A 19,427-nucleotide genomic window follows, 5' to 3' on the forward strand; every position below is an offset into this window, starting at 1 on the left:
CCAGTATCAGCTGCCCATCTCCGAAATTCTGAGCAGTATATCTCTGCGGATTGTTTACCCTGGCATAACAGACGTAGTCTAGACTCAGCCAAAGCAACACGATCTGGATCATCATATATCACATTGTTTTAAAAAAAAAAAGTTCAATCCATAAAATACATTTCAGTTTGAAAGAAAACAGAGCCTCACCTTTGATTCAGTGGGTGTTATTTACATTTTACAATGCCTGTGCCATAAGCAATACATTGGCAGGACTAAAAGATTGCTTAAGAAAAGAGTGGCAGAACACATTGCCAAAATAAAGAAGGGATACGAGTTACATTTGGTTTCTAAACATTATAAAGACTACCATAATTGTGATCCCTTAACAATGAGATATCTAGCCCTTGAAAAAATTACAAAACCTTGGAGAGGGGGCAACCACATTTCAAATATTTCAAGAGCAGAATCCAAGAAAATCTTTGATTTCAATACCCTAATTCCGATAGGTCTCAATGCTGATATTGAAATTTTTGGGCTCCTTTAGAATTCAAGATGGAGGCCTGCCCGGGACAAGACATCGATGTTCCCCCTGTAGCTTTGGTTCCATCTCCCTGGCTGGCCCTCATCCCCTCTTTCTCAATGGTCTGAAGCACCATGAAAAACGCACTATGAAAAACGCTGAGAAATCTTATGACAACTACAACACAATTATACATGTATTTTATCACCTTTGTTTCTTCCTCTTTATTGTTAATTGATATTTGGGTTTTTAGTATCGGTTGTTGGGAATTTATATGATTTTTATATGATTTGTATATGCTTTTTATATATGTTTTTGGTATGCTTTTTATCTTGCTAATCTACAAGTATGTAGTGTGACCAAGATCCAGTTCATGTTTTTAAACTAACCACTCCCAATATGCATCACTCCACTGGACACATATAAAGGAGATATCCAATAAATCACTGCTGACCACTGAGGAAGGGGAATATCCCCGAAACGCGTCTGGTGAAATAGCAGTGAATTTTAACTACCAATACTAAGAGACTGTCAATTAATGATATTGCTTTATCATGCTTCTATCTATGGCTTTCAAATAATTCCTCAATATCATATACAAGAATAGACCTGTCCATCTCCAAGCCCAGGACCTGCAATCTGGAGGCGGCATATCTCCTGAGATACGTGGTACGCCGTGAAGATTATAAGCAACCTGTGACCTGGAGACGACATACTTCCTGAGACAAGTGGGACGCCGAGAAGGTAACAGGCAAGCAAATTCATTAAGCAAGCGCTACGGTTGGCAGCCACGCAACAACCAGACAGGCTGTAAGGAGACCGACTGAGATCAATAACCACGTGGGACGCCACGTGTATCTACAGAGGAACGACTGACCATACAGACTAGTGGGAAGCACAGTATGGACACATCTGAATAACAAAGCTGCAAGAGTGGTAACGTACAACCAAAGAAATATACATTATAACAAGTTTGATTGATTTGAACTAACAACAACTATATTGGATACTAACACCAACATATATGTGTCTAAAGAAATTACATTGTTTATTTGGATACAATACAAAAATCTCCTGAATTTTATTAAGAGACACTTGTGGGATGAACAATATCATTTCTATCCCTATTAAAAAGAAAATCTCTATAAAAACTTTTTTTTTCGCAATAAGCAATACGTGCTACCTCATATATACTTAATCAGTTTTTTTTCATTCTCATTTTTATCTTTATAAAAAAAAAATCTTCATATATTTAATACTTTACTATTAGAATACTGGGTCGACCTAGTGATATTATATTATTTATATGTATGTTATATAATAAAATTGTAATAAATTTTATATTTTTATACAAATACTTCTGTCCAACTGGTTCCAGGTAGTAGAGTGCCCCCCTACTTCTATTATAAAAAAAAAATTCTGTGACTTTGGGTGTGTCAAGGATTGAGCATCACATTGGTACTTATCAGACTGTTTGAGCAACCACTTCTTTTCTTCACTTATTTTTTTAAAAAACGTGCTTGTATTTTGCAAAAGTTGAAAAAATTTACATAATTTTGATATTGCAGTAATAATACTGACCCACAGAATAACATTATCATGTCAATTATACTGCACAGTGAATGCCATACAATTGCCAAATTGCTTGGTGCTCTTGCTCTTTTACACTTTTACGCTGCCCCTTCCTATATTAAGACAAACTATAAAATACACTAGATGAAATGCAAAGTGGTGCCGTTAAAAAATACAATTTATCCCACAATAAAAATCAAGCCCTCAAATGAATATGTCAATGGAAAGATTCAAAAAAAAAAAAAGTTGCTTTCAAAATGTAGAAATGGAAAAAACTAAATAAAAAAAAAAAGAATGCTGTATTCTAAAGTTCCACATAGACCTCATCCTTAAAGGGTTAATGTATTAGGTTAGAGTTTTATGTACATACATTAAGTAGGAACTGTTCCAAATCATCAAAGCAATACGCAGGACAAGCGTTTTAGATAAAATTAGAATATGCAATAATAGTATTTACAGGATCAGACTATATTCTACAAAAGGGATACATTCGATTCATGGAGATTGCAGCATTAGTTCCAAATAAAAATTCAATACTAATAATGATTTTAGTGACATATCTGTCATTTACTCCTAATTCATTTATTTGAATTGTCGAAATCTCTCCATTATAGTCATTGCGATGTTGTTACAAATAACATATTTAGATTTTCTCTACTACTTGCCTTCTGTAGACCTCTGCATATTTTGGCACACATTTTCTAGACTAATCTGATATATATAAATCAAATGCTGATCCTTGATATGTTTCTTTAAAAATACTGATGAAATAATGAAATAATATAAGCCTAAATGTCAGTGAAGTGGAAAAAAGCTCATTATAGAAAAGGGGTTTGTGGTTTCACACTTAGGAGGGGCTGAACAGTTTGATTAATAGCTAGTGCGCTGGCATATAAGTCTTCACACCCTACCAATGGCGTCACCAAATGTTAACTTGGAATGTGGACCTTGTTCACATAAATCAAATATGTCAGATGGAGAAATAGCATTGGTAAATAGTATTGCTTATTGCATTTTTTATTAGGGCTCGACAGCAAAGATCATGTAGTTAAACAGAAAAACATATACTGCATGTTCTATCAACACCATCTCAATAGCTAGTTAATGATTAATGATATGCATACCAATTAATGCAATTGTTTTACCTTCACATTACATGCAAACTACAGGTAGTTCAATATATCCCAAGACAAGTGGCACAATATGACCAGCTTTGAAAGGAAAACTCACAATGTATAGAAGAGTAATGTAAAAGTTGTTATTTTTCAATTATTAATCATCTGTCCCTCTCGGGATATTGAAAACCAAGAGGGAAGCTAAGAAAATACTAATCTGTATGAGCAAATCAATTTGTACTAATTGATTTATTCATCTGATTGAATTCTCCATCTGTGAGGGACTGTGCTTCTACAGACGATTCCCCACTGTGCTGGCACATTACCTCGGCCACAAATCTTGAGCAGCCATGATAATCTCATGCAGACAACGTTACTGTGAGTATGCGCAAATGAATTGCCTAAAAAAACGAATCAACAATTGTGCATGCGCTGCTAAAATGTGTTGATGCAGATATCATACTTGTAGAAACGACGTATGCGTTATATTATCATGGCTGCGCAAGATGTGTTGCCATATTAATCTGCCAGCATCTGAATCTGTCGGGACGCTTCCTCAAAAGTGTAAATTTGTGCAGATGAATGAATCAAAAGAATGAATTTATTTACCATGATGTGGTTGTACCGTGCCTTATATATTTTTGTTTCATATATGTTTTTTAACATGATGGTGGGTGATGCTAGGGAGGCTTGTTACCGTCACGGCCTGCTATTGGCTAACCCCCACTGTCGCTTAATGTTTTGATACACACGACGTGGAGATGCAGCGGTGGATGTGCAGGCATCAGGAGCGAGGCAGGTGCCGGGGTAAGTGTTACTTGTATGCAGTGCCTGGGCATTTTGGCGGGCATTATAAGGGTTCGATAACCCCTTTAAATAAAATATATATGGCAGTGGGTGTTTTTCTTTATTGGTAGATATATTTTTACGTATGCATCTGCTTGGCAAATTCCCATTTTTGGAATAAGTGTAACAGATCAGGCAAGATGACAGGTTGAGCAGTCTGAGGATGCTAAAGGATGGTGCTGTATTCTTTCGATATTTATTTCATAGGTATCATGAACTGATAATCATAAATGATAATTTGAGTTGAATTCTGATCAATATTAGAACAGCACAGCAACATGTGAAATCACTTAAGTATAACACAAAAGGCCATAGGCCACAAATTTTATTGTAGCTGTGAGTGGATATTTTTATTTTACTTTTTTGGGTACTTTATTTTTTATTTTAGTTTTATTTATTTATTTTATTTTAGAATTTCTATCAAAGTATCGGTTGTTAGTTTATAACAAAGGGACTCAGCTATGATGGTCTCAGATTATAAGTAGAGAGAACTCTGCAATCCGCTTCATGGATCTCCAGAGTAGCTAAAAAAAATACTCATTTTATTTAATAATGAATTCACAGCTATTATAATTGTATTTCAGATCAGTGCTGTTTTATCAACCATATGCAGCTCCTAGTAATCTGGAGTGGCTGCAGTCCACCTCTGGGAGCTGCTAGTTGGTGCCCTGTAGTTCTGACCTGCGCTTGAGAGACCAAACATCCATATAGCCCCTCAACATGATTTGCCACGTGCAAGGCTTTGTCAAGGGTCTCAGGGCTAAGGTGGCTGGTTCGAGGGTACGGAGTATATTTACAAGGTATCTATGACATCAGTGCACATGTGTGACCTGCGTCATAACAGTCAAGGCATACCACATTAAGGGGGTAGGATTGTGAGATGGATTGACAATATTCTATGCCTATCCTTCGATAATTAGTGTATGACATAGTACTAGAAGCGCTCTTCTCTCATCGTTCCATACAAAGCCAACTCCTCAAAGCCACAGTCTCACTGCTTAGCATCAGGCACTTAGGTTTGCTTTGACCTCATGAGTGACATTTATAATAAGTTCACAGGTTTCATAGGTTTTACAGAAATAAGTCAGCATTTTATATTGTGTAACTTATTCAGGCTGCCTCAGGGTGGCTGGTTTTGTCAGCCATGTTTTCAGACTGCTTGTGCTAATGTGCAGTATTAAAACCTATACTACTCTATTTGTAATTAATGAGAACCAATCCAATCTTCATCACATGATACAGAATCTGCCTGTCCAACATGATGTTACATCAGCTGTAGCTACTACAACTCCTGCCGCACATCCCCTGCCTTTTCTATTACGTGCCATACAATGCTACTGCTGCTACTACAACTCCTACAGAGCTTATAAAATCCTGCCTTGTCCATTATATTCCATATTGCACTTCTGCTGCTTTTGCTGGAAAACCTGCTAAGCACAGTATAACAAACATGAAGCTGCATCCAAAAAGGGATACTTTTTGATAGCTTTGTAAAATACCATTCCTTCTTCAGTTTTGAAGACAAAATATATTTTCTTTAAAATTGCACCAACTCTGTTGCTAATCCTCAAAAAAGGGATATTTCATGGACAATTAAAAAAATGCTTGCTTCATCCAATACCACAATGTACATACAGATTAAACACATCTGCACCCAGAAAGGGATCATTTTTGATCCATTCATAAAAAGCCATTGTGTCTTTTGATACCATTGTGAATGAGTGTGTGTGTGTGTGTGTGTGTGTGTAAGCACCGGCAGACATCTGCCACCAAAAAGGGATAATTTTTGGACTGTCTTTTTTAATATTTTAAAAAGCATAAAAAAATCTGCCAGTGCAATGTGGTTTTAAACAGGCTGTTTGCTACCACCCACTACTCTCTGTTTACTCATAGCTGTATACCGTATGTTACTGTTACTGTGACATTTGTAATAATTTCTTGCAACTTAAGAACTTGAAAGGGGTTGAATACAGTCCTAGATGACCCCAGAGTGTCATACGACATTTCAGGGCAAATTAGGTACTTTCAATTCAGGTCGAATTTATTCATGCAAATTGAAACAGACAGCTGAAACCATCTAAACAGAACCTAAGCAAATTTCAGGAAAGTCACTCATCTGTAGATATGCTAACTCCTTCATAGACTGAAGTCCTACAATTGTGCTTTAAATGGTAATATACAGAGAACATGAAGAACAAAATGGCATAGGTTGGAAACATATTTTTTGATATTTCATTGCAAGGTGATCCTCAATAAAATATCATCTGCCATACGTTTGAATTATTCAGTGTTAGTGCAGAGCGGTTATCTCCTTATGTGTTGCAGTGGTAACCCAACTTAGTGCTTCACACTTGTCCTTCTGTAAGTTTAGTTTTCGTTTTGCTTTTCTCAGTACAGTTTCTCCAGCCAAACACATCAATAATATCCTTATGACCTTAAAGAGAGTTGAAAATTGCTTTTTCTCTTCATCCTATGTTTACACTAAATCTCCCTTGACTTTTATTAGATCCCTAAAACAACTTTTCAACTTAGAGAAATCTGTTTTACCTTAGTTCAGCCCCTAGGAAAAAAATGTTTGTCCTTGAAATCTCTTCTTAATTGTATTGCAAAGGACCAATAAAACAGATTTATCCTGTTAACAGAATAAAATTTAATTTATAGTTTTCGATTTCAACAAAATAAAAAAGTACAAGGAGTTCTATGTGTGGGAAATCTATTTTTTGATCAATTGAATAAATGAACGAACAAACAATTGAATGTACTGTATACAGTTATGTGAATGCAAAAGTTCATATTTCATATAGACGGGTGCACTGACAAATATATGTGCTTCTTTGATGATCTCTTTTATGTTGAATTTTTATAAGTCTGTAATTTGTGTTGGGACGGATTTGTTTTCTATTGTGCCATATTGTGTCAGTGAAAACGGATCCGTCCACAAAGACTTACATTGTGTGTCAGGACGGAACCGTTTGGCTCAGTTTCATCAGACGTACACAAAACGCTGCAAGCTGCTTTTTGGTGTCCGCCTCCAAAGCGGAATGGAGACGGAATGGAGCCAAACTGATGCATTCTGAGCGTATCCTTATCCATTCAGAATGCATTAAGCGCAAAACTGATCCGCTTTGGACCGCTAGTGAGATCCCTAAACGTATCTCACAAACATTTGGCAAACTCTATTCTAGCCTTCCTGTTTTTGAGGCTCAACAATGGTTTACATCTTGTGGTGAACCCTCCGTGTTCACTCGGGAGAAGTCTTCTCTTGATAGTTGACTTTGACACACATACACCTACCTCCTGGAGAGTGTTCTTGATCTGGCCAACTGTTGTGAATGGTGTTTTCTTCACCAGGGAAAGAATTCTTTGGTCATCAGAGTCTTTTGGTGTTGCTGAGCTCACTGGTGCGTTCCTTCTTTTTAAGAATGTTCCAAACAGTTGTTTTGGCCACGCCTAATGTTTTTGCTATCTCTCTGATGGGTTTGTTTTGTTTTTTCAGCCTAATGATGGCTTGTTTCACTGATAGTGGCAGCTTTTTGGATCTCATCTTGAGAGTTGACAGCAACAGATTTAAATGCAAATAGCACACTTGAAATAAACTCTAGACCTTTTATCTACTCATTGTTATTGGGATAATGAGGGAATAACACCACCTGGCCATTGAACAGCTGAGAAGCCAATTGCCCCATTACTTTTGGTCCCTTAACAAGTGGGAGGCACATATGCAAACTGTTGTAATTCCTACACCGTTCACCTGATTTGGATGTAAATACACTCAAATTAAAGCTGACAGTCTGCAGATAAAGCACATCTTATTTGTTTCATTTAAAATCCATTGTGGTGGTTTATAGAGCCAAAGATGTTAGATTTGTGTCGATGTCCCAATATTTATAGGCCTGACTGTACATCTTATTAGCCGTTCTATGGTGTATTGTGATTGCTATATTTCTTTTTTTGGGGTGTAGAAATAGGAAAAAACAGGAAAAAATATATGTCATAATTGGCATTCAGCGGTGAAGTTACATTGTACTACAGCAATTTATGTTGTGTAGAAAAAGGAAATACGTACGTTCCATTAGCCATTCTGCGGTGAATTGTGATTGTAATATTTCTATTTTTGGGGTGTATAGTTATAGAAAAAAATGTATGTCTTAATTGACCTTGTGCAGTGCATTGTGATAATTTTTTTGGGAGGGGGATTTTATTAATAAAAAAATTATATATATATATATATATATATATATATACAGTACAGACCAAAAGTTTGGACACACCTTCTCATTCAAAGAGTTTTCTTTATTTTCATGACTATGGAAATTGTAGATTCACACTGAAGGCCTCAAAACTATGAATTAACACATGTGGAATTCTATACATAACAAAAAAGTATGAAACAACTGAAAATATGTCATAGGTTCTTCAAAGTAGCCACCTTTTGCTTTGATTACTGCTTTGCACACTCTTGGCATTCTCTTGATGAGCTTCAAGAGGTAGTCACCTGAAATGGTCTTCCAACAGTCTTGAAGGAGTTCCCAGAGATGCTTAGCACTTGTTGGCTCTTTTGCCTTTACTCTGCGGTCCAGCTCACCCCAAACCATCTCGATTGGGTTCAGGTCCGGTGACTGTGGAGGCCAGGTCATCTGGCGCAGCACCCCATCACTCTCCTTCATGGTCAAATAGCCCTTACACAGCCTGGAGGTGTGTTTGGGGTCATTGTCCTGTTGAAAAATAAATGATGGTCCAACGCAAACCGGATGGAATAGCATGCCGCTGCAAGATGCTGTGGTAGCCATGCTGGTTCAGTATGCCTTCAATTTTGAATAAATCCCCAACAGTGTCACCAGCAAAGCACCCTCACACCATCACACCTCCTCCTCCATGCTTCACGGTGGGAACCAGGCATGTAGAGTCCACCCGTTCACCTTTTCTGCGTCGCACAAAGACACGGTGGTTGGAACAAAAGATCTCAAATTTGGACTCATCAGACCAAAGCACAGATTTCCACTGGTCTAATGTCCATTCCTTGTGTTCTTTAGCCCAAACAAGTCTCTTCTGCTTGTTGCCTGTCCTTAGCAGTGGTTTCTTAGAAGATATTCCACCATGAAGGCGTGATTCACACAGTCTCCTCTTAACAGTTGTTCTAGAGATGTGTCTGCTGCTAGAACTCTGTGTGGCATTGACCTGGTCTTCAAATCTGAGCTGCTGTTAACCTGCGATTTCTGAGGCTGGTGACTCGGATGAACTTATCCTCCGCAGCAGAGGTGACTCTTGGTCTTCCTTTCCTGGGGCGGTCCACATGTGAGCCAGTTTCTTTCTAGCGCTTGATGGTTTTTGTGACTGCACTTGGGGACACTTTCAAAGTCTTCCCAATTTTTCGGACTGACTGACCTTCATTTCTTAAAGTAATGATGGCCACTCGTTTTTCTTTACTTAGCTGCTTTTTTTTTGCCATAATACAAATTCTAACAGTATATTCAGTTCTGGGTTTGCTTTTCACAACAAGCATTGCCTGATATGAATGATGCATCGCACAAAAGAGCTCTCAGAAGACCTACGATTAAGAATTCTTGACTTGCATAAAGCTGGAAAGGGTTATAAAAGTATCTCCAAAAGCCTTGCTGTTCATCAGTCCACGGTAAGACAAATTGTCTATAAATGGAGAAAGTTCAGCACTGATGCTACTCTCCTTAGGAGTGGCCATCCTGTAAAGATGACTGCAAGAGCACAGCACAGACTGCTCAATGAGGTGAAGAAGAATCCTAGAGTGTCAGCTAAAGACTTCAAAAAGTCTCTGGCATATGCTAACATTCCTGTTAGCGAATATAGGATACGTAAAACACTAAACAAGAATGGATTTCATGGGAGGATACCACAGAGGAAGCCACTCCATTGCTGCATGTTTACAGTTTGCACAAGAGCACCTGGATGTTCCACAGCAGTACTGGCAAAATATTTTGTGGACAGAAGAAACCAAAGTTGAGTTGTTTGGAAGAAACACACAACACTATGTGTGGAGAAAAAGAGGCACAGCACACCAACATCAAAACCTCATCCCAACTGTGAAGTATAGTGGTGGGGGCATCATGGTTTGGGGCTGCTTTGCTGTGTCAGGGCCTGGACAGATTGCTATCATCAAAGGAAAAATGAATTCCCAAGTTTATCAAGACATTTTGCAGGAGAACTTGAGGCCATCTGTACACCAGCTGAAGCTCAACAGAAGATGGGTGTTGCAACAGGACAAAGAAGTAAATCAAAAACAGAATGGCTTAAACATGAGAAAATACGCCTTCTGGAGTGGCCCAGTCAGAGTCCTGACCTCAACCCGATTGAGATGCTGTGGCATGACCTCAAGAAAGCGATTCACACCAGACATCCCAAGAATATTGCTGAACTGAAACAATTCTGTAAAGAGGAATGGTCAAGAATTACTCCTGACCATTGTGCACGTCTGATCTGCAACTACAGGAAACGTTTGGTTAAAGTTATCTTAATTGCCATTCAGCGAAGTAACATTGTACTAAAGCCTTTTTTGGGGGTATTACTTTAATTTTAATTATTTAATTCTTTTAATATACAGTATGTCAGACAGACAGGTGACAGGTCCTTCAAAGGGAATGGGCAGTGGGCAAAATGTTTCTGTTGTAGGCAGCAGAAAAAGGGGGGATAGCAGCAGGAGTCGCAGCGAGAGGCCTGAGCTCCTGATGTCATCTAGCGGTTGTATCTTAACCAGCAACCCAGCGGTGCTTTAATGGTTGACTCGGTCTAAACTTTGTCGCAAGTGACATCAGGCACCCTCAGCCAAGAGTCGGTGGGTTCCTCTGACATGACGCTTTGTTGGCATGGCCTGGGAGCAGGCCCTGTACTCTCATCTGTCCTCCAATTTTCAACAAGGATGAGCTACTCGAGGAGATCTGGAGGAGACATTTGCCACTTCCTCCGATAGGCGGGAAAGTAATGATGATGAGAGTCACATGGAAGCAGGTGTTGCAAGCAGTCAGGCTCCTGGCCCTGAGACCATCGAGGAGGACATCAGTGATGTGCAGACAGTAGCGGATGATGATAATGATGTGCCCAATCGCACTTGGGAGCCAGGTGAAAAAGGGGCTTCATCATCATCATCAGGAGAAGAGAATGGCAGCTTGCGTGTGAGGTAGCGGCTGAGTAAGCAGAGTGGCAGTGTGGCTGTGAGTCAGCAGGGTGGCAGCAGTGGGAGGTCAGGAGCCAACCGTACCCGGGCTTCGCAAGAGCCTACTGGCACGGAAAGTAGCGGTTCAGGGGTTCACGAAGGCAGCAGTAGCAGGCAGTCAGCACGGAGTGTTGGGGGAAAATGCCATACTCTGCGGTGTGGCAATTTTTGGTTAGGCCACCAGAGGAGTTGAAAATGGCCATTTGCCTAATTTGTGGGCAGAAGGTGAAGCATCGCCAGTGTGCTAATGTTGGTACCACGACCCTGCGTCAACACATGCAGCATCACCATAAAGTGGCTTTGGAGAATCATGGCTCTGATGTGGTGGTCCAGCCTGCCGCAGCAACCGCTGCATCACCCAGTGGCATGCACCCAATTTCATGCAGTCAAGGCTCCACCACCTTAGCCAAAGGGAGCTGTCTGTCATTCCCATCATCTGCTCCTCGTCCTCCTTCTCCTCATCAGTCATTCCATCAGCAATTAATCACCGAAGCGATTGCCAAGAGACAACAGTATGTGTGCACTCATCTAACTGCGCAGAAGCTGAGCGTGTTCCTGGCCAAGTTGCTGGTGCTGCAGTCCCTCATTTTCCAAATGGTGGACTCTGCACCTTTCAGAAAACTGATGGCTTGTTCCGAGCCGAGGTGGAAACTCCAAAGCCATCGTTTCTTTGCCAAAAGGGCAGTACCAGCCCTGGACACATATGTAGAACAGAAGGTGGGCCAGTCCTTCAGCCTGTCGGTGTCTGTCAGAGTGCACTGCAGCGCCAATGCGTGGAACTGTAACTACGGTCAAGGACAATATATGTCCTTTACGGCCCACTGGGTAAATGTGCCTTCTGCCTAGCTACACCAGATAATTGGCCAGGTGACGCTGCTTCCGCCTCCATGTTCTCAAGCCGCTGGTCCTGCGACAATGTCCGACTATGCCTACTCATCCTCAACCGCGTCCTCAGCCTCCACTGCAGGGACAATTCACAGTGCCCCTCCATCATACCACATGTGCAGGGCATGGCTGTGTCACGCTGTTATGCACCTAGTTTGCCTGGGCGAACGGAGTCACATAGGGGAGGAACTGCTCCGTGTCCTTCATCAAGAAATCAAATCCTGGCTCTCTACTCGACAACTCAAAATCGGAAAAATGGTGACCGACAATGGGAAGAACATGGTGTCGAAGCTGCATCAAGGACTGCATGGCAGTGATGGCACACATGTTCAATGTGGTTTTAAATCCGTTCCTGAAGTCTTCACCCCATCGGCAAAACATCCTGAAAATGTCCAGGAAACTTTGCACGCACTTCAGCCACTGATACACCGCAAAGCACACCCTCTTTGAGCTCCAGCGGTAGAATGGCGTCCCCATCATAGGCTGATATGCGAAGTTTCAACCCGTTGGAAGTCCACCCTCCATATGCTGGACACCACATCATCACCGTGGCTGGGGGCAATGACATCATCACTGATGACATCACTGCGCCTAACCAGCGTGATGACCTGTTGACATCACATGTCAGTGCACGTGAGATTTGACACATTTTCTTCAATCAGGATAGCTGCAAAGGCCTCTCTGTGACCAAATGGATGAGGTAAGTATGTATTTTAGTTTTTTTACCACCATTTCAGGGAAAATTGAATTGTTTACGCAAACAAAGCGGGAGGAAATTCGGCTTCATGTCAAATCAAATTTTCCTGAAATCCAGATCAAAGTCCACTTCGTTAACTTCGATTTGCTCAACTCTAATGCTAGGTCTACACAACGACATGTGTCGCGCGACAATAAGTCGCGTGACACATAGGGCACAACTACACTGCGACAAGTTTTATAATGGTAGTCTATGGTGTCACACTGCGACATGCTGCGACTGCGATGCGACAGTCGCAGAAAAATCCAATTTGAATGGTTTTTTGCGACTGTCTAAACTACCATTATGAAAATTGTCGCATAACATTGGTGCAACAAAATGTTGCGCGACAAATGTCGTCATGTAGACTTAGCATAATGGGCATCCATCTCAGAGATGTTACTGAGGTGAACAAAGAAATACGGAAGGTATCTTTATTTTACGCATCTATGGTTTGCGGACTTAAAGCCATGTACATTATGTCTTAATGCTGTTTTTATTCATAGCCAATGTGAATTGTTTTGTACATTGCTTATTACTTCCAATGCTTTGATATATGATAGTTCCACTGCATTATTATAATTATCTTCACTTCAGAATTTCTGCAAATGTAGACTTTTAAATGGTTTCAGACAGAGCTCTTTAAAGATAGTGGGGGAGATTTATTAAACTGGTGTAAAGTAGAGCTGGCTTAGTTGCCTATAGCATTTTACCTTTCATTTTCCAAAGGAGCTGTTAAAAATGAAAGGTGGAATCTGAATGGTTGCAATTGGCAACTAAGCCAGTTCTACTTACGCCAGTTTGATAAATTTCCCCCATTGTGGCTGGTTGTGAGCTAAATTTACACATACATATCTTCCTTTTTCTCAATATACAATACATTTTTAGAATGGAAATGGGTTAGTTATAAATACATCCATAGAAATGTTTTAACCCCTTAAAGACCAGGCAAATTTTTTTTTTTTGTTTTAATTTTTTTCCCTCCCCACTCTCCAAGAGCTATAACTTTTTAAATTTGCAGTTCACATAGCCATATGAGGACTTATGTTTTTTTGTGGGACAGGTATTTTTTCAATAGAACTATTTAATTTCATATTAGGGTTGAATTGAATAATAAAGTGCTATTGCGTCATGGACTGTTGGTTTTTTAGTTTACAGATTTAACTGTGTGCTTATATTGACATGACAGCCTTATGCCTCATTCACATGTCAGTGTTCTGGTCAATGATTTTCATCAGTGATTGTGAGCAAAAACTAGGTATGACTCTAAACACAGACCAGGTGCAGATCTTTCCCTTAGGCCTCGTGCACACAAATGTATTTTCTTTCCGTGTCCATTCCGTTTTCCGTAAGTTACTCAGAGTGCATTCTATTTCCGTATGTCCATTCTGCAAAAAAATATAACATGTCCTATTATTGTTTGACTTATGGAAAAGGATAATACTGTTCTTTTAGGGGACAGCTGTTTTTTTGTAGACCGCAAAATACGGTCGTGTGTATGAGCCATTATACCTTATGTCTGGTTTTGGCTTACAATTACTAACTGAAATCCCTGGCCAAGACACCAACATGTGAATGAGGCTTTATTCTTCTAGATGGTAGAATTATGACTTTACCAATTATGCAGTATATAGTTTCTATTATGTTTTAGCATAAAAAAAAATAAAAGCCTTAAAATGTATTTTTTTTACATTGCTGTACTCTGACAGCCATAACTTTTTTAATTTTCCTGTCTATAGAGCTGTAGTTTTTATTAGTGTAACTTTGGGTACATATGACTTTTTGATCACTTTTTATTCAATCTTTTATTCAATCTCCCCTATTTTTAGGGGAGATGCGGGTGCAACGTGACCCCAAAAAATAGAATTGGGGCTATTTTTTTCCATTATGGCATTCACTGCCCACAATAATATTTTTTATATTTTAATAATTTTGCCATTTTTGGAAGTGATGCCTATTATGCTTAGTTGTTATTCTTTATTTTTATATGTAAAATTGGGAAATGGTGGTGAGTAGGATTTTTAATACTGTTTTTTTTATATTTCTAAAAACATTTTTTCACTCTACTTTTTGGTCCCTTTAGGGGACTTAAACATGTTATATTTTTATTGCTTGCCCCATATATTGCAGTCTATGAGACCTTTGCACGTTCTCTGTCAGTATTTATGTGTCATATAGTCAGCACCCACCATGGACAGAGCAAGCTCAGAGCATGAGCCCTCTCCATACAACCCCTGAATGCTAATCACGTATGTGTACATGATTAGCATTAAGGGGTTAATTTGGCTTAAACGCCACTGGTACATTTCACACTATTTTATTACAATAAATGTTTCAGCTTTCATATAGTCTAGTTAGTAGAGAACAAAACTTTTAATTAGACTTTATACAAAGTGCAATAGTAAATGAGGTGTCAAGGAGCAACTGCAAAATATATTGGCTTTAACAGTTTTATGTAGACAATTACCAGCAATGACTGATCAGAAAAGCGGACAAATTCTTTCCACATGGGTCATTATTGTGTATTATATTGGAGTATTAAATTATAATCCATAATATAGCTGAGAATGACATTTACAGCTGCGGCTATGAAATATGCTATCACTTTTATATTTCTTAATGAGCTGCTGCCAGTGCTTTTTATATTTTACATTTCAATATTACTTGAAATTATACTAATGAAATGTATTTGCAATATGTCACATGGAGCAAAGCGCAGTACATGGATTTCATGTTTTAAAATGGTAATACAAAAATCTTGTTTTTCAGATGTTTTCCAAATTACTGTGAGCATGGAGGAATGTGCTCACAAACATGGAGTGATTTTTACTGTAATTGCTCAGACACAGGATACATGGGAGCAACTTGTCATTATCGTGAGTATTTCAGTTCTAAAAATATGTGTTGAAATAATACTGCGCTTCCAACCTAGTCATTTCTATTTACTCTCCTCTAGCTATTGCACTTGTTTGAAAGGATATGCTACCTTCCTTTTATTTTATTGACTTTAAATTGCAAAAGGTTTAAAGGAAAACTTGAAAATTTACATTTCTGAGTTAAAATCTATTTCTCTAGATTATTTGTTATATCATGCGCTGAAGTCACATATTCTACATAATTCCTGTTATCATACTATGATCATTGTTTCTTAAGATGCTTAATGGTTTTGTCTAATAGCAGATAACTATTTACCCTGTTCAAAGCACTGGTTGGACATTTTGACAGTGGCATAAGTTAAGCAAAAAGGTAGCAAAGGCTGGGCTACAAATAATAAATGCCAAAGACAATGCCCAGGTGTAGTAAAGACAGTCAACTTAACTGAGATGTTTTAGTACAATAGTACAGCCTCAGATGGGTGGTAACAATTTATTTGGTTGACAGGCAATTGAGTTCACAGTGGATGTTGTGGGACGCTAAAACAAAAACAAAAAAACTTTATTCATTGTCATACATTAATAGAACTCTAGACCACTATCAGTGATGAGCGGCAGGGGCAATATTCAAATTTGCAATATTTCGCAAATATTTGGGCGAATATTCATCATATATTTGTGAATTCAAGAATTTGTGATCTCGTCATTATTTTCTTGATTGCAAAAATCGGCAATCGGAAAATTTGCGATCAACACTACTATAGGCAACTTTCCTATTAGTTGCTAATTAGCGATTTGAATATTCACGCTCAACTCTAACCACTATTAGTATACTCTGTTTACCTCCCACTCATTCACATAAACTGGGGGAGTATAGAGAACCTTTTATCATAATCTTCAAAGTGGTATAGGGCATCCATATTAAAGCTCATATTGCATGCCTCTCCAGTTAGGCAGCAATATAATTCTGAGCGCCAGAGAGAAGCTAAATTAGGAAAGAGACCACTGGAAACACTGTAGTAGTTTGCTCATTAGTTATGCTACTGTAAATTTTATCCTTATTCGTGCTACCTTCATGTAGCTGAGGACATAAATCAGCCACCTATCTGCCTGTACCTAACTAGCTTATTTGCTACAATTTGTTCCTGCTCTGCTATCAGTCTAGTTCCTATGCTGAGGCTCAACGCATTTCTAAAATCTCATCAGGAGACTTCATAGACAGAACTTCTGCAAATGATATATAGATCAGCAGAGTAATGCCGTGCACACCATGTCACTCGTGCATTAAGCGTGTCCAGCACTGGAGCGACTGTGAAGCGGCCCCCGCAACCAAAGGCATCTGAACCATTGCAGCTCCTGCCCGCGTGCCAGCTGACCAATAGAGTGGCGGATAACAAGGAGAGGGGACTGCCATCATGGCTTCTCCCCTGGCACTCATGTCGCTGTATCCATAATGAGATCACCCAGACAAGAGAAGAGTGGGTAAGTCTTCATATTGTGCATCAAGAAGGGATAAAAAAGAGGACCTTTCGGTGTTGGCATATAAGAGACCCAAACATTACTTTGCTATGGCAAACATATGAAATATAGTCACTGCGCCTCCTTCTGCAAGAGATGTTTATCCAGGTCCCCTCCTCTAGCTGATGGTCTAATAATCTCAATCCCTTAGAACTTGATCAGTCCTAGTTCACCCGCATGTTACTCCGCTATATGATGTGCAATGGCCGTATCGGACCCATTGCAAAAGTCATTTAAATGTTTGCCAATACGTCTTCTGAATTCTCTCTGGGTTTTGCCAACATATTGAGAACCGCAAATACAAGCTGATAAGTACACAAGACCCATAGATTTACACTTAATAAAGGTCCAAATTGTGTATACTCGAGATGTATGCGTGCTTGTAAATGTTTTACCTGTAAGAATGAAGTTGCAGGCAATGTATTTACCACATGTAAATGTGCCTTTCAGAGGGTGACTCAACCAATGAGATGAGCGAGGGGAAGGTTGATAAAAGCTATGGACCAGGCGATCCTTGATGTTCCTCCTCCAACAATATGTAATCGATGGAGCATCACCAACAAGGTGTACCACATCAGGATCCACCTGGAGGATCCTCCAGAAGTTAGATAAAATTTCCCTGACTGGGCCATGTGCATCATTAAAGTTTGCAATGATGCGAATGGATTCAGCCCCCTCTCTGCAGGGTCATGGATTGAGTAATGACCCCTTTTTGCAGCTTAAAGAATGTTGGTACCTGGTTTAAAACTGGGATGGGATACCCACGGCACTGAAACCTTTGCTTGAGATCAGTTGCTGCTAGGCTGAAATCCTCCATGGCGGAACAGTTACTCCGCAGCCTCAGATATTGTCCCTTCGGTATTCCCAGCTTAAGGGCCATGGGGTGATGACTATTCCAGCCCTATAGATTATTGGAAGCTGTCTTTTTATGGAACAATCGAGTCCCAATAATGCCATCAACTCCCTTATAAATCATGAGGTCCAAAAAAGGTAAACATTAATGAATGGACCTCAAAAGTAAATAAGAGGCCCCAATCATTTGTGTTGAGGACACTTATTATTATTATTTATTATTAAAGCGCCATTCATTCCATAGCGCTGTACATATGATACAAGAGAGGCAAAGGATCCTGCATCGCCTGTCCAAAAGATGAGTACATCATCAATGTACCTTAGCCAAAGCACAATTAATGATGACCAGTCTTTCATGGTATCACTAAAAATCACTTCCTGTTCCCATCCCCCAGATATAGGTTGGCATAAGTGGGGTTGCATGGACTCCCCATGGCCACACCCCTTTTTTTAAATACATTTTGTTGTTAAAAAGAAAGGTATTGTGCTTCAGAATAAATCTTAATAGCTGGAGCACAATCTTGTTGCATAGTTGCTTGGTGCATTAAAAAGGAGGCCACTGTCTCACAGCCCCTCCCATGTGGGATGGAGCTGTATAGCGCCTCTACGTCAATTCTTGCTAATATAATGTCTTGTTCCACATGGAGGCCACCCATTTTTTATGACCTCCATGGAATCCCTGACATAAGAGGGGAAGGAGTAGTGATGGCCTTGCGGTTCGCCCGACGGTCGGTTCGCAGCGAACTTTGCTTGTTCGCGATTCGCCAAACATGCGAACATATGGCGATATTCGCACCCGCCATATTCTTTTACATTGTGAAGAACTTTGACCCATGACACATCCAACAGGACAGCCAATTGAGACATTTCAGCACATGGACATACCCCCTACCTTATAAATAGACCCGATCTGGCCGCCATTTTACATTCAGTCTTTTGTCAGTGTAGGGAAAGGTTGCTGTGTGGAGCAGGGACAGACTGTTAGGGACAAAAACTCCATCAAATACTTCCACAAAAGTCAGTTTAAGGACTGGTATAGGTGTACTATTGATAGGTGTGCAGTACAGAGGGATGTAATACACTTATAATATACTTTCTAACATAAAAAGCATATTATAGTGGATTTGTATTGTAGAGTAGTGGTGAGCAGTTCTGCAGCGATACTGCAGCTACACAGAGTGACAAACGCAATTAGAAAAATAATTATAACTGGTATGATATACCAGTCGCCCCCCCAAAAAACTGATATAAGCGGGTGTTATATACCAATAATATACTTTCTATATAGTGCATTTGGGTACAGCAGCATTTGTTTGTGGTTTTGCTGCGTTCCCTCTGCTACACA

General features: G+C 39.6%; 1 protein-coding gene across 1 annotated transcript in view; it reads left to right on the forward strand.

Annotated features, from left to right (window-relative positions):
* LOC122927916 (contactin-associated protein-like 4) overlaps positions 1–19,427 on the forward strand; it is a 468,829-nt gene that overhangs the window by 234,411 nt on the left and 214,991 nt on the right. Inside the window, exon 12 of the mRNA XM_044280254.1 lies at positions 15,609–15,715. Coding sequence (XP_044136189.1) covers positions 15,609–15,715 — 107 coding nt within the window. The remainder of the gene's footprint in view (positions 1–15,608; positions 15,716–19,427) is intronic.

This window comes from Bufo gargarizans, chromosome 1, assembly GCF_014858855.1.
Source record: "Bufo gargarizans isolate SCDJY-AF-19 chromosome 1, ASM1485885v1, whole genome shotgun sequence".
Classification (NCBI taxonomy): Eukaryota; Metazoa; Chordata; class Amphibia; order Anura; family Bufonidae; genus Bufo; species Bufo gargarizans.